General features: G+C 39.0%; 1 protein-coding gene across 1 annotated transcript; it reads right to left on the bottom strand.

Moving 5' to 3' along the window:
• Window positions 1-11040: 11040 nt before the first annotated feature.
• LOC122743142 (OTU domain-containing protein 5-like) lies at window positions 11041-12186 on the bottom strand. Its single transcript, XM_043987897.1, has one exon. It carries the CDS (start codon window positions 12169-12171, stop codon window positions 11041-11043), a length of 1131 nt encoding a protein of 376 aa, XP_043843832.1. The 5' UTR covers window positions 12172-12186.
• Between the last annotated feature and the right edge of the window lie 1368 nt (window positions 12187-13554).

Here is a 13554-nt window from a genome sequence, read left to right as displayed (position 1 = left end):
AATAATAGCAAATATAAATATTTTGTTTTTATTGTTGTTCTTGCTGTCTCTACCTAGTAAATTTTAAACCCCAACTAGCACTATTTATAGTTAATGGCTTAAATATTCAAGGAAATATTAGTCAAACTCTCAGAATCATCATTTTGGGGATGACCTGATGTTAGAGAATTGCCTTGGGAAATGTTAAATTAACAAGAAAATTTTCCTCTGGCAAGCAGAACTAATGGAAGAAGCTACTGCACTCCTGCCCCTAGGCAGATTTGCAAATAATTACATAATATTTACTAATCTGTACCTAGCTTCTCTCAGTCAGTTCTCTCATAGGAGGTACATAGGGAGTGTACTAACTACAATTAGTATTCTTAATAACTTCCCCAGTAACACAGCTTTTCTCATGTGGACAAGTAGGTGAATGACCATATTACTCTAAGGAAAAGATTAATTCTCCCAGTGCAGGAAGCAGATTTGTTCCCTAAGTTGAAGTAGTCCAGGTAGGCCAGCTAAATATTTGCCTATTAGCATTTAAAAAAAAAAAAGTCTCATTCTAAAGAGGGAGGAGAGAACATCAGTGATTTGAACACCTGGACAGAATGTGGAAAGTTGCCCAGCTTGCTTCGTGGAGCTTGTCTGTCCTACTCTAATGGCTTCCAGGGGAGAATAGCAATGAGAACTGATTTCTAACTATTTTAAAAAGTTATTGCAAGGATTGGGAAAAAAAAACAACTTTAAAAGATGGAACAATGCAAATGTATGCCAGCAGAAAGCCTAGGAGGAAACTTTATATATTCTTCAGGAAAAAAAAAAAGTTTAAAATTAACTGTCTTGGAAGTTCTGTTCCTGTGACCCTTTGAAGTGGCAAGGAGCCCACAGGATCTCATCATTCTTATAGACTAATGGAACATGAGAACTTTCATCTTTAAAGGTTTGAGACATACTCTCATCATGCAAATTCTAGGAGTTGTTCACACCTCCTTGGTTCTTAAAATTTATTTTTTAATAAGGGATAAGTTGAAATATGGTGGGCAGATAGAGTGCCCAAGTGGAATGTCTTATCTTTCTTAAAGAAATTACCCTAAAGGAAGTCAGAGCATGGCCACTACTTTGCATCTGGGCATCATAACCTATAACCTAGGAAATAAAAGATAAACTAATAGTCATATTTACCTTTCAGGAAAGTCTCTAAGAGTTTGCAATTAAGGGGGAAAATGGAATAGATGATACAGATAGAAAATTTGGGGTTATCTTACGTGTCTGGGGATGAGGTATAATTATATGTATATGTATATGTATGTGTATGTGTATGTGTATGTGTATATGTATATGTATGTGTATGTGTATGTGCATGTGCATGTGTATGTGTATATGTATATGTACATACATATATACGTATACATATACATGTATGTATCTTCTTTGAGGGTACCAAGAGAGACAACAGAAACATATTGATTCATTGGGCTATAAAGCAAACATCAAACAGCCCCCAATTGTGTTGTGTCATTCCTCTATAAGGGATTTAAATAACATCCTTCAAAAACCAGAGAGGATAGGAAAACATAGAAGAGTTGTGAAACGTCTATGGTGATTTGGAAGAAATACACATTTTTCAGATGGCAAATCAATTGAATGGAACTAAGAAGAACTTACCTTTGTATAAGGCTTTCACATTTCCAAAGTATTTTCCTCACAAAGACACAAGATGATATGGTTGTTGTTTTTTTAATCACTGTCCCCATTTTACTAATGAGAAAATTGAGATATTAACTGTTTCAAGGTTAGACGCTTTTAATCTCAGAGTTAGGAATCAGATGCTTAATAAACTAGTACTCTCTTACCACTTCCTGTGTTCTTAAATTTCTCCTGGAGCCTCAGGAATAAATTTCAGGGTCCTGGATCTGGGTGCTAAGGAAATAATTAGATTTGAAAATAATTTATTTATATTCCATCTAAATAAAAAAAATGAGGCAGAGCAAATTCCCACTGAGGTGGTGGTGGAGGTAGAGTAGAGGTAGTGGAGAATATAGTTGGGGATAAAGATCTTAACCAAAGGATGTTCACCTTTATGTAATTCTCTATTTGGGTTACTTATTTAACTAACAAACGCTGAAAATGTGTCTACCAGAATTTGGAGAAAAGACTGACTTTAAGAAAGAAAGAAGTCTAGCAAAGACTACAATGGTAGATGGAGGTCCCAGTGAAGCAAAGGAAAAAAAAATTCAATAGCAGATAGTAATAGTATCTCTGTGGAAGACAATCAGCCTTCAGCTTGAGAGGCAGACTAGGAGGAATGGTAGTTTTAGTGGTGGAATAAAGCAGCTGGGATGCATCTCCAGTTCCTGGGAGATGGCATTGTAGAGGTGTTCTATCACATGTGTTAGCATATATATAACCACAGGAACATAAGTTGGCCAGCAGTGTCCCTTCATTCACTGACAACATAGAAATCTAGGGTAAATTGTACCATTTTGTATATAAGGGAGATTTTCCAAATTATCAACTTTGCTATTCTGTGCAAATTATGAGATTTTCCTTTTACTTTATGGTCATTGGTTTCTTGGTATAAAATGGAATATATGGGCTTGCATAACTATGATTACTCAAAACATGCAATGTGAAACATGGGAGGAACACAGGGTTCCATAGTTTTATGGGACCTGTAATATTTAAGTAAAACAACTCTCTATTTCACTAGGTATAACAAAACAACAGTTAACAAACCTCAATGGACATAAAGCCATGATCCTCACAATACAAAAATAAGCCCTTACCCTCAAATTCTGTTTGTATATATGTTGTATTTTGCAGGTACAGTGGCCCTTAACCATTTTTGTGACATGGACCCCTTTGTCAGTCTGATGAAGCCTATGGATTCCATTTTAGAATATTGTTTTAAAATGTATAAAATCATACATAGGATTATAAAGGGGACCAATGCTTACTGAAAATGAAATTGTATTTTTCCCCTTCCAAGTTCATGAGCCTCCTGATTAATATTCTTTTTTTAGTGTGGTACCTATAAATTTATTTAGAATTGTATTTTTCCAAATTACATGTATAAACAAATTTTTACATAAATTTTTTAAAACTTTGTGTTTCAACTTCTCTTCCTCCCTTCCTTTCACCCCCCTCAAGAACTCAAGCAATTCAATATAATTTATACATGAGTAGTCATGTAAAACATCTCCACATTAGCCAGATTGTGAAAGAAAACAGACAAAAGCAAAACTTCAGATTAAGGAACTATCAAAAAGGAACCATCAGTTCTTTATAGATGGATTACAATTTTCCTAAATCCTTCAAAGTTATCTTGGATCACTGCATTGCTGAAAATAACCAAGTCATTCACAGCAGATCATCTTACAATATTGCAATTATTTTGTAAACAGTTCATTACACTCTGCATCTGTTCATGTAGGTCTTTCCAGGATTTTTTGATAGCATCCTGCTCATCATTTTTTTTTTGTTTCCAATAAAGTAACTAACAAAAAAAATTATGTTTCAATCTGTATTCAAATACCATCAGTTCTCTCTCTGTAAATGGAATGCATTTTTCATAAGACTTTCAGAGTTGTCTTAGATCATTGCATTAATGAAAATAACTGAGTCATTCACAGCAGATCATCTCACATTATTACTGTTATTTTGTATACAGTAGATTTCACTTTGCATCAGCTCATGTAGGACTCTCTGAGCCTTTCTGATTGTATCCTCCTCATCATTTTTATAGTAAACTACATTTATATAGTACTTTAAAGAGAGATTCACTTACAATAAACCCATGAGGTTGATTATTGCAACAACAGTAATAGATAACTTTTATATAGTACCTTAAACTTGACAAAGAATTTTCTTCACAATAGTCCAGCAAAGTAAGTACCATACTTTTTGCCATCATCATCAATCAATCATCAGTTATCATCCATCAATCCTCCTCCTCCTCAGGCAATCCTCATCATTGTCAATCAATCCTCATCATCATCCATCAGTTCTCATCATCAATCAATCCTTAACTTCCTCCAATCATCATCAATCTACCCATCATCATAAAATACTTTTGCCTCTGCTTAAAAAAAAATTTCATAATTACTATTGTTAACTGTTTCCTTCCATCCTATTCCCTTCCCATGATATTTACTCTATTTTCTATCTTCTTTTACCCTATCCTTCCTCAAAAGTGCTTTTCTTTTGACTACCCCTCCCTCACTCTGCCCTTCCTTCTTTCAGCCCTACCTCCTTATCCTCTTCCACCTACTTTCCTGCAGGGTTAGATGGATTACTCCACCCAATTAAGTGTATATTTTATTCCCTCCTTGAGCCAACTGTGATGAGATTAAGAGCAAAATTATTCCAGTTCCTGTATTTGTTTTTAATTCTTTTTAACCCCCAGCCTATAGCAAAGTATCATATAAGTCTTAGCTATTTAGGAAAGGTTGAGTTGAATTGGATGAATGGAATGTGCCAAACTGTTCCTTATCATATCCCAGAAGCCTACAAAAAATGAAGATGCTGTGATTTTACTTCCATGGACCTGGTAGTCAACAGCTATATTTTCATGGCATTGTCTCTGATAAGGGGAAGCATTATTGGCATTGCTGCTGTCATTCTCATTACCACTGTGACTGGGGACAGAATTAGCCTTTTGAAGGTATTTTCACTGAGAACTGGCTATTTTCTCCTAAACAACTAACTAAACAACTAAGTCTCCACAGAGGAAAACCCAAGTAAATGAGCATGACTTTTTATCCAGATTATGTTATAAAGTTGGACAAATAATCTATAGAGTTCTTCTATTAGTATTTATTTCTAGACAGACACCATAAACACATAAGAGTTGTTAAGAATATGTTGAATACCTTTGGGAAATGGTAAAGTTCTTTTAATTACTCCAGATTTTACAAAAAACAAAGGTCCAAATTTTCATATGGATATTATTACCCTATTTCTATATTATAGTGAAACATGCATTATACTTGTTGTAAAACATGGATTAAAAGTTTCATGGTATGGGAAAGTGATAATCATCTTCACTGAATTGAAAATATATTGATCTAATCACAGATTCACTTGGGTGTCGTGTAATTAAAAAACACTGAAGATTTTAAATACATATAGTCCAATAAATGCACAATGCCTGGTACTTAGTGATAATAAATCCTTATTGATTGGTTGATTGCACTAGGAAGATTACTTAAAGAGCAACATAAAAAGGATAGATAGGCTGGATAGAGGGTAGTCTATATGGCAGGACATCCAGTTCAAAGGTTGTGACAATTGTCTAAATGATCAGAGACTTCATTAGATCAAAGTAATGTCAAGTGCAAGTGGTTGGGTCATGAAGTTCTGGGTTAGTAAAATTAATGGTTAATTTATGTAATTCATATTCAGAGACCACAAGTTTCTGCTTGGAAGTTAAACAATATATTCAGTTAACTTGAAGGCAAAACCCTTTGGCAAGAGGAAATACATTGTTCTTACAATAAAATCAAATGGTGAAATGCTGATTTGTGCTTATGAAGAGGTGATTGAAAGCACTTTAGAATAAGAAATAAGGACACTTATTGGACATGTTTCTTTCCTTCACTTTTGCAGTAAGGTTGTAAAAGTGTCAATTACAAGCATAGTCCTAGCAACAGGATACTATGAACACCTACATTCTCATCAGATGCTATATAAAGTCAAATGGAGGTTTCTTTTATCCTGCACAAATCTTATCCAATCTCCCAATGGTGAGTCTATCAACTACCTATTAACTCCACCAGACTATATGATTCCTAATGTAGGAAACTGTGACAACTAAATGCTTGGAATAAAAATTAATTCACCCACAATAGCAATACCAAAATGTCATTTTAAATACACAGTAAAGTCCATTTAATTCCCAGAGAATAAACTTGTAAGGAGTCACAAGCTGACCTGTGATATATAAATACCCCCTCCTTTTTTTTCTTTTACAGATTAAATTTCAAAGGAATACCTCCTGTCAGAACAACATTATTCACAAATACTTCATTATCAAATAATGAAACCCTGGCAATAGAATTTTATGGCATATTATGGGCAGATTGTGTTGTGTGGGTTGTGGTTTTGTTTTATATACTTTTTTGGTGTATACATGCAAACAAATGCAAAAAAAGGTATAAAAAAATATTGTGCAGTCCTTTCCTAACTACTTGTATTTCTTTAGAGAATGAATGATTGAAAAGATTAAGATTTATTCCTCTTTGGATTGAAATTAGAGGTATCTTCAAAGGATGTAAATAAAGTACCATTGAAATGACCTTTAAGTTCAATTCCAGGGCTAAATATATGATATCTGGATCCATCTCTGTCTTTTAATACTAGGTTCTTTGGAAAAGGATCTCAATGTGTTCTTTAAGACAAATCTCAAACTTGAATACTGTCCAGTATGCACTCTTCATTTAAATGCTTTACATATAGTAACTCATTTTATACGCATAATAATATATGAGATAGGTACTAGATTTTAGGGGGATTTTTCTTTTTTTTAATTTCTGCATCAGTCATATTGTGAAAGAAGAATCAGAACAAAAGGGAAAACCCTCAAAAGAGAAAAAAAAGTAGAAAAAGTATGGTTCAATCTGCATCCTGATTCCACAGTTCTTTTTTTTTTTTTTTTCCTGGGTAGGAAGAACATTTTCCACCATGAGCCTTTGGAATTATCTTGGATAATTGTATTGCTGAGATGAGTCAAGTCTATCATAGTTGATAATCACACAATACTGTGTACAATGTTCTCCTGGTTCTTCTGCTCATTGCACTCAACATCAGTTCATGTAAGTCCTTCTAGGTTTTTCTGAAATCGGCCTGCTTATCGTTTCTTACAGCACAGTAGTATCTTTCCCACTACAAAAAGAGCAGCTATAAATATTTGTGTACATATGGGTCCTTTCGCTTTTTATGATCTCTTTGGGATATAGACCTAATAGTGGTGTTGCTGGGTCAAAGGGTATGCACAGCTTTATAGCCCTTTGGGCATAGTTTCAAATTGCTCTCCAGAATGGTTGGATCAGTTCACAGCTCCACCAACAATGCATTAGTGTTTCAATTTTTACACAGCTTCTTCAACATTTATTATTTTCCTTTTTTTTTTTTTCATATTAGGAAAGCAGATAGGTGTGAGGTAGTACCTCAGAGTTGTTTTAATTTGCATTTCTCTAATCAAGAGTGATTTAGGGGGGCAGCTAGGTGGCATAATGGATAAAGCACTGGCCCTGGATTCAGTAGTACCTGAGTTCAAATCAGGCCTCAGACACTTGACACTTACTAGCTGTGTGACCCTGGGCAAGTCACTTAACACTTAATACTCTGAAAAAAAAAAGAGTGATTTAGAGTATTTCTTTATATGGAAGTAGCTTTGATTTCTTCATCTGAAAACTGCCTGTTCATATCCTTTGACCATTTCTCAATTAGGGAGTTACATGCAGTCTTATAAATTTAATTAAGTTCCCTATATATTTTAGAAATGAGGCCTTTATCAAAAACAGTGACTGCAAATATTGTTTCCCAGCTTTCTGCCTCCCTTCTAATTTGGTTTGCACTGCTTCAGTTTGTACAAAACCTTTTTAATTTAATGTAACTAAAAGCATCCATTTACATTTTGTAATGTTCTCTATCTTTTGTTTGGTCATAAATTCTTCCCTCCATAGATCTGAGAGGTAAAATATTCCTTCCTCTCCTAATTTACCTATAGTATCACCATTTACGTCTAAATCATGTACCCCTTTTGACTTTACTTTGCTGTGTGGTCTAAGATGTTAGTCTATGCCTAGTTTCTGCCATACTGTTTTCCAGTTTTCCCAGCAGTTTTTGTCAAATAGTGAGTTCTTATCCTAGAAGCTGGAGTCCTTGGCGTTATCAAACAACTGTTTGATATACTATAGTTATTTACTACTATATTTTTACTATATATATTTACTACTATATTTTTACTATATATATTTACTATAGTTATTTACTACTGTGTCTCCTGTGCCTAACCTATTCCATTGATCCACCACTTTATTTCTTAGCCAATGCCAACTGCTGCTGTATAGTATAGCTTGAGATTTAGTCTAGCTAGCCCACCTTCCTGTTCATTTTTTTCATTAGTTCCCTTGATATTCTTGACCTTTTGTTCTTCCAGATGAATTTTGTTATTTTTTTCTATCTCTATAAAATAATTTTTAGGTAGTCTGATTGGTATGGCACTCAATAAGTAAATTATTTTAGGTAGAATTATCATTTTTATTATATTAGCTCAGCCTATCCATGAGCAACTGCTATTTTTCCAATTATTTAGATCTTATTTGGTGTGAAAAACGTTTTGTAATTGTGTTCATAGAGTTCCTGAGTTTGTCTTGGCAGGTAGACTCCCAAGTATTTTATATTGCCTACAGTTACTTTAAATGGAATTTCTCTATCTCTTGCTGTTGAGCTTTGTTGGTCATGTATAGAAATGCTGATGATTTATGTGGATTTATTTTATATCCTGCTACTTTGCTAAAGTTGTTAATTTTTTCAAGTAGTTTTTCATTGTTTTTTTAGGATTCTCTAAGTATACCATCATATCATCTGCAAAGAGTAATAGTTTTGTTTCCTACTTGCCTATTCTAATTCCTTTCTTTTTCTTCTCTTATTGCTAAAGCTAACATTTCTAGTACAATATTACATAACAGAAGAGATAATGGACATCCCTGTTTCACCCCTGATCTTATTAGGAATGCTTCTAACTTATTCCCATTACATATAATGTTGGCTGATGGTTTTAGGTAGATACTGCTTCTAAGGAAAATTCCCTTTATTCCTATGCTCTCTAGTATTAATAGGAATGAGGGATGTATTTTGTCAAAAGCCTTTTCTGCATCTATTGAGATAATCATATGATTTTGGTTAGTTTTCTTATTGATGTGGTTGATTATATTGATAGTTTTCCTAATGTTGAACCAGCCCTGCATTCCTGGTATAAATTCTAACTGATCATAGTGGATTATCCTGGTGATAAACTGCTGTAATCTCCTTGCTAATGTTTTATTTCAAATTTTTGCTTCTATATTAATTAGGGAAATTGGTCTGTAATTTTCTTTCTCTGTTTTGACCATGCCTGGTTTACATATCAACACCATGTTTGAGTCATAAAAGCAATTTAATAGAACTCCCTCTTCACTTACTTTACCAAGTAATTTACATAATATTGGAATAAATTTTTCCTTAAATTTTTGATAGAATTCACTTGAAAACTCATCTGGCCGTGAAGATTTTTTCATATGGAGCTTATTCATGGAATGTTCAATTTCCTTATCTAAAATGAGGCTGTTCAGGTTTTTAATTTCTTCTTCTGTTAATCTGGACAATTTATATGTTTTGTAAATATTCATCCTTTTCCTTTAGATTGCCAAACTTACTGGCATACAGTTGGGCAAAATAGCTCTTTATTATTGCTTTAATTTCCACTTCATTGGTGGTAAATTCACCCCTTTCATTTTTGATACTGGTAATTTGGTTTTCTTTCTTTTTTTTTTTTAATCAAATTATCCAAAGGATTACCTGTTTCCATTATTTTCTTAAAACCAGCTTAGTTTTATTAATTCTATAATTATCTTACTTTCAATTTTATTAATCTCTCTTTTGATTTTCAGAAATTCTAATTTAGTATTTAATTGGGGATTTTTCTTTGTTCTTTTTCTAGCTTTTATAGTTGCATGCCCAATTCATTGATCTCCTTTTTCTCTATTTTATTCATGTAAGCATTTAGAGATACAAAATTTCCCCTAACAACTGCTTTGGCTGCATCCCATAAGTTTTGGTATATTGTCTCATTGTCATTCTCTCGGATGCAATTATTGTTTCTATGTTTTGTTGTTTGACCCATTCATTCTTTAGGATGAGATTATTTAGGTTCCAATTAGTTTAAAGTCTATCTTTCCATGCTTCTTTATTAAGTGTAATTTTTATTGCATCATGATCTGAGAAGGATACATTCACTATTTCTGCCTTTTTGCATTTGACTGTGAGGTTTTTGTGCCCTAGTACATGCTCAATTTTTGTGTATGTGCCATGTACCACTGAGAAAAAAAAGGTATATTTCTTTCCATTCCCATTCAATTTTCTCCAGAGGTCTATTCTGTGCAACTTTTCTAAAATTGTATTCACCTCTTTAGCTTATTTCTTTTGTTGTTAGATTTATCTAGTTCTGAGAGGGGAAGGTTAAGATTCCCCACTAGTATAGTTTTGTTTTCTATTTCCTCTTGTAACTCATTTAACTTCTCCTCTAAGAATCTGGATGCTATACCACTTGGTGCATATATGTTTAGTAGTGATATTGCTTCATTATCTATGGTTCCTTTCAGCAAGATGCAGTTTCCTCCTTATCTCTTTTAATTAGATTTTTGATTTTGCTTTGTCTGAGATAAGGATTGTGACCCCAGCTTTTTTGACTTCAGTGAAAGCATAATATATTCTGGTCCAACCTTTTACCTTTACTCTGTGTGTATCTCTCTGCTTCAAATGTGTTTGTTTGTTTGTTTTTTTAGAAGATAAAATTACATTTTAATAAAGGGAGAAGGGGTAAAGACAACCAAACACTGAAGGCTCAGAGGTCTTCCAGGCTGGGGAGAGGGGGGAAGAGGGAAGGGTGTTTCTATGGATTCCCCCACCCAACCACTCACCACCTCAACATGGGGCAGCAGAGATGGTGGGCACAATTTCCCTTCTTTGACCGGCGTATCCAAAAAGCTGTGGGGACAATGATGGTACTAAGGGGCCATTGTGGTTCTCAACTGTTTCTTAGGGCCTACCCACATTTATTCTGCCACTGAATCCATGTTGGAATTTAGATGCAGAGGAGTTCAAGGAAGAAGGTGGGTATGATTTGAGGGGGGTAGGGTCTGGGGGGTGGTGGAGGGAGGCATGTGATCCAAGGGACAGCCAAGGCTGTATCAGGATGCACCAATCCCCCAAGGACTGGCCAGGCCAGGAGCAGGGAAAAGCAGTGGAAAGCAGAAAAAAGGGAGAGAGTGGGCAGGGGGCTCCAGTCTCTGGTTATCAACTCTTGTCTGGTGGGGGATCTCTGTGTACTGTGTTTTTCTTCATATTGTCCAAATATTCCTGTTGGGAGACGGCAAGGACGGAAGCCAGGATTTCATCATCGTCCCAGTCATTCAGACCAAAGGCGCTAGGTGACATCTGCTGGATGAGGGCTCGGCATTCCAGAGCAGGGTACAGGGACACGAGGGGAGAGGTGGCTCGGCCTCCTCCCGTCACCCACTGGCTGCTTGGACCTGGTGTGCAGGGTGAGGGGGGTTTGGCAGCGGGGAGAGCATGGCCTGGTGAGGGGAGCTTGGGGCCCAGCTCTGGGTGAAGGTCCTGCTGCTCAGGGGAAGAGGCAGAGCTCCGCTGCCTGGGGGACCTGCCACTTCCTTCCTCCAGACCACTAGAGGCTGCTGCTGTGGCCGAGCTGCAAGTGGCACTTGCCTTCCGAGGCTGTGCCTGGCCCCTGACCTGCCGGGCTTGTTTTTCCTGGTCCCAAAGCCACTGCAGGTAAGACTCTCGGGCTACCTGCTCCTCGATGGCCTCATTTGTGGCTTCCCAGTCCGTGGCTCGCTTCTTATCCTCCAGCATCTGCTGCTCAATCCATGCCTCCTCTGAGGTTTTAATGGCGTTCTTCATTAGGGACTGGTCAGCAAACCCTGGCTTGAAGGAGGGGAGCCCCAGCCCCACACCAATGGTGGCCTTGTTGGGGTTCACCACTGAGTTGTAGTGGACGTTGCGATGGTAGCTGACCCTGATGGGTTCGTCCTCATTCTGCTGAACGCCATGAAACGTGTTGATGGGTTCTGTACTGTACTGGTATACCTCGACAGGCCGGTTGTACATTTCTGCCATGGCCTGCATCTCAATGTGGTTGCCGTGACAGTTGTTCTTCCTTTTCCGGTTGATGTAGGTGGTGAAGTCTTCAGTGACATAGTTGGAGAAGTAGTCTGCATTCTTCATCAGATAATCCATGCAGTGTTTCCGGACAACCTCATGCATGTCCTGGTCACCATACACCTGGTCTGCCACTGCCCGGAACAAGCAGGCCCCGTCCTCTTTCATCTGTTTGATAACGAACCCTTTCTTGTCCCGAAGGGCCTTCTCAAACCAATGCTCCTGCTGCTCCACGGTGGCCGGGTCCATGGCTTCCACTCGGGCCGCCGCCGTGTCATATTCGTCCTCGCTGTTGTAGCCTGCGCTGCCTTCATCGCACTCCGGACTGCCCCCCGCGCCTGGGCCCACGCCGCCGCTACCGCTGTCAGGGGGGCCGCCTGGGCCCGCCTGCTGCCTCCGCCTCTTGCTGTGGCCCGGGCAAGAGCAGCAGCCAACTCCCGGGCCGCCACCGGGCCCGCCCACAGCGCCCAGGCCCAGGCCCAGCGCGTCAGCAGCCACGGGAGAGGCCGGCCCCCCGGGGCCCGGGGTCGGTGGCGAGGCCTGTGGCAGCGAAGCCGCGGAACCCGCGCCAGAGGCCCAGCGCGCCAGCGGTGGAGGCAACACCCGCGAGCGGCCGCCCGACGACAGCCCGGCACCAGGGACTCCCTCGCCGCCGTCCGGGCCAGAGTCGGCATCAGGGCCGGCGGGTGGCGGCCCCGGCGGCGGTGGCGGCTTCTTCTTGGGCAGGATGGTCATGGCGCCCCGGGCCCTGGCGCAGGTGGGCTCAGCCTCAGGCTCAGCGACCCTGACTCCGACGTCCCCTCAGGGCCGCCGAGGCCGGGCCGGAGCCAGGCCACCGGGCCTCTGGAGCCCCGGCCGAGAAGGGGGGTGGGGGGTGGGGTGGGATGGACCGGGGCCTGCGCGCAGCCTAGCGTGGCGCGGGGACAGGGGAGGGAGGGGGGAGGGGAAGTGGTGTGTGAAGAGTTGGGGACCAGGAGAGGCCGGAGCCTACAGGCCCCATGTAACCACAACAGGACACACAACCCTCGCTGCCGCTGCTGTCCGACCCGGAGCAGGAAGAGTGGGAAGTGGCGGTGGGAAGGGAGGGAAGGGAAGGGCAAGGCCAGGGGAGGAGAGGGGAGGCTTAAATGCGTTTCTTATAAAACAAACAAAACACTCACACACACACACACACACACACACACACACACACACACACACCCCCCAACATATTGTAGGATTATGGTTTTTAATCCACTCTATTTCCTTCCATCTTCTAGGAGGGTTCATCCCATTCACAATCACAGTTATGATTACTGCCTATTTCCTTCTATCTTGTTTTTCCCTTTTTTTAAAAACTTTTTTTCATTCTTTCACCCTATTCCTCCTTAGCAGCATTTTGCTTCTGACCACTGCCTCCCTCAATCTGTCCTCGATTTTATCAGCCACCCTCCCTTATCTTACCCCTTTCCTCCCCTACTTCTGCCCTTCCTTCTATTAGTGCCTCCCTTTTTTCCTTACCCTTTTACCTCCTTGAAGGTTAAGCTAAGTTCCTTTATTTAAATGTCTGTATATGTTATTCCCTTTTTGAACCAAATCTGTTGAGAGTAAGGTTTGAACACTACTTATCCCTCCTTTCCCCTCTATTATAAT

The sequence above is a fragment of the Dromiciops gliroides genome, chromosome 2 (genome assembly GCF_019393635.1).
Source record: "Dromiciops gliroides isolate mDroGli1 chromosome 2, mDroGli1.pri, whole genome shotgun sequence".
Classification (NCBI taxonomy): Eukaryota; Metazoa; Chordata; class Mammalia; order Microbiotheria; family Microbiotheriidae; genus Dromiciops; species Dromiciops gliroides.
This window is presented reverse-complemented; position numbering and strand designations above follow the sequence as displayed.

Coding starts and splice junctions, on each gene's coding strand:
- LOC122743142 (XM_043987897.1), bottom strand. CDS start 12,171: ATGGACCCGGCCACCGTGGAGCAGCAGGAGCATTGGTTTGAGAAGGCC.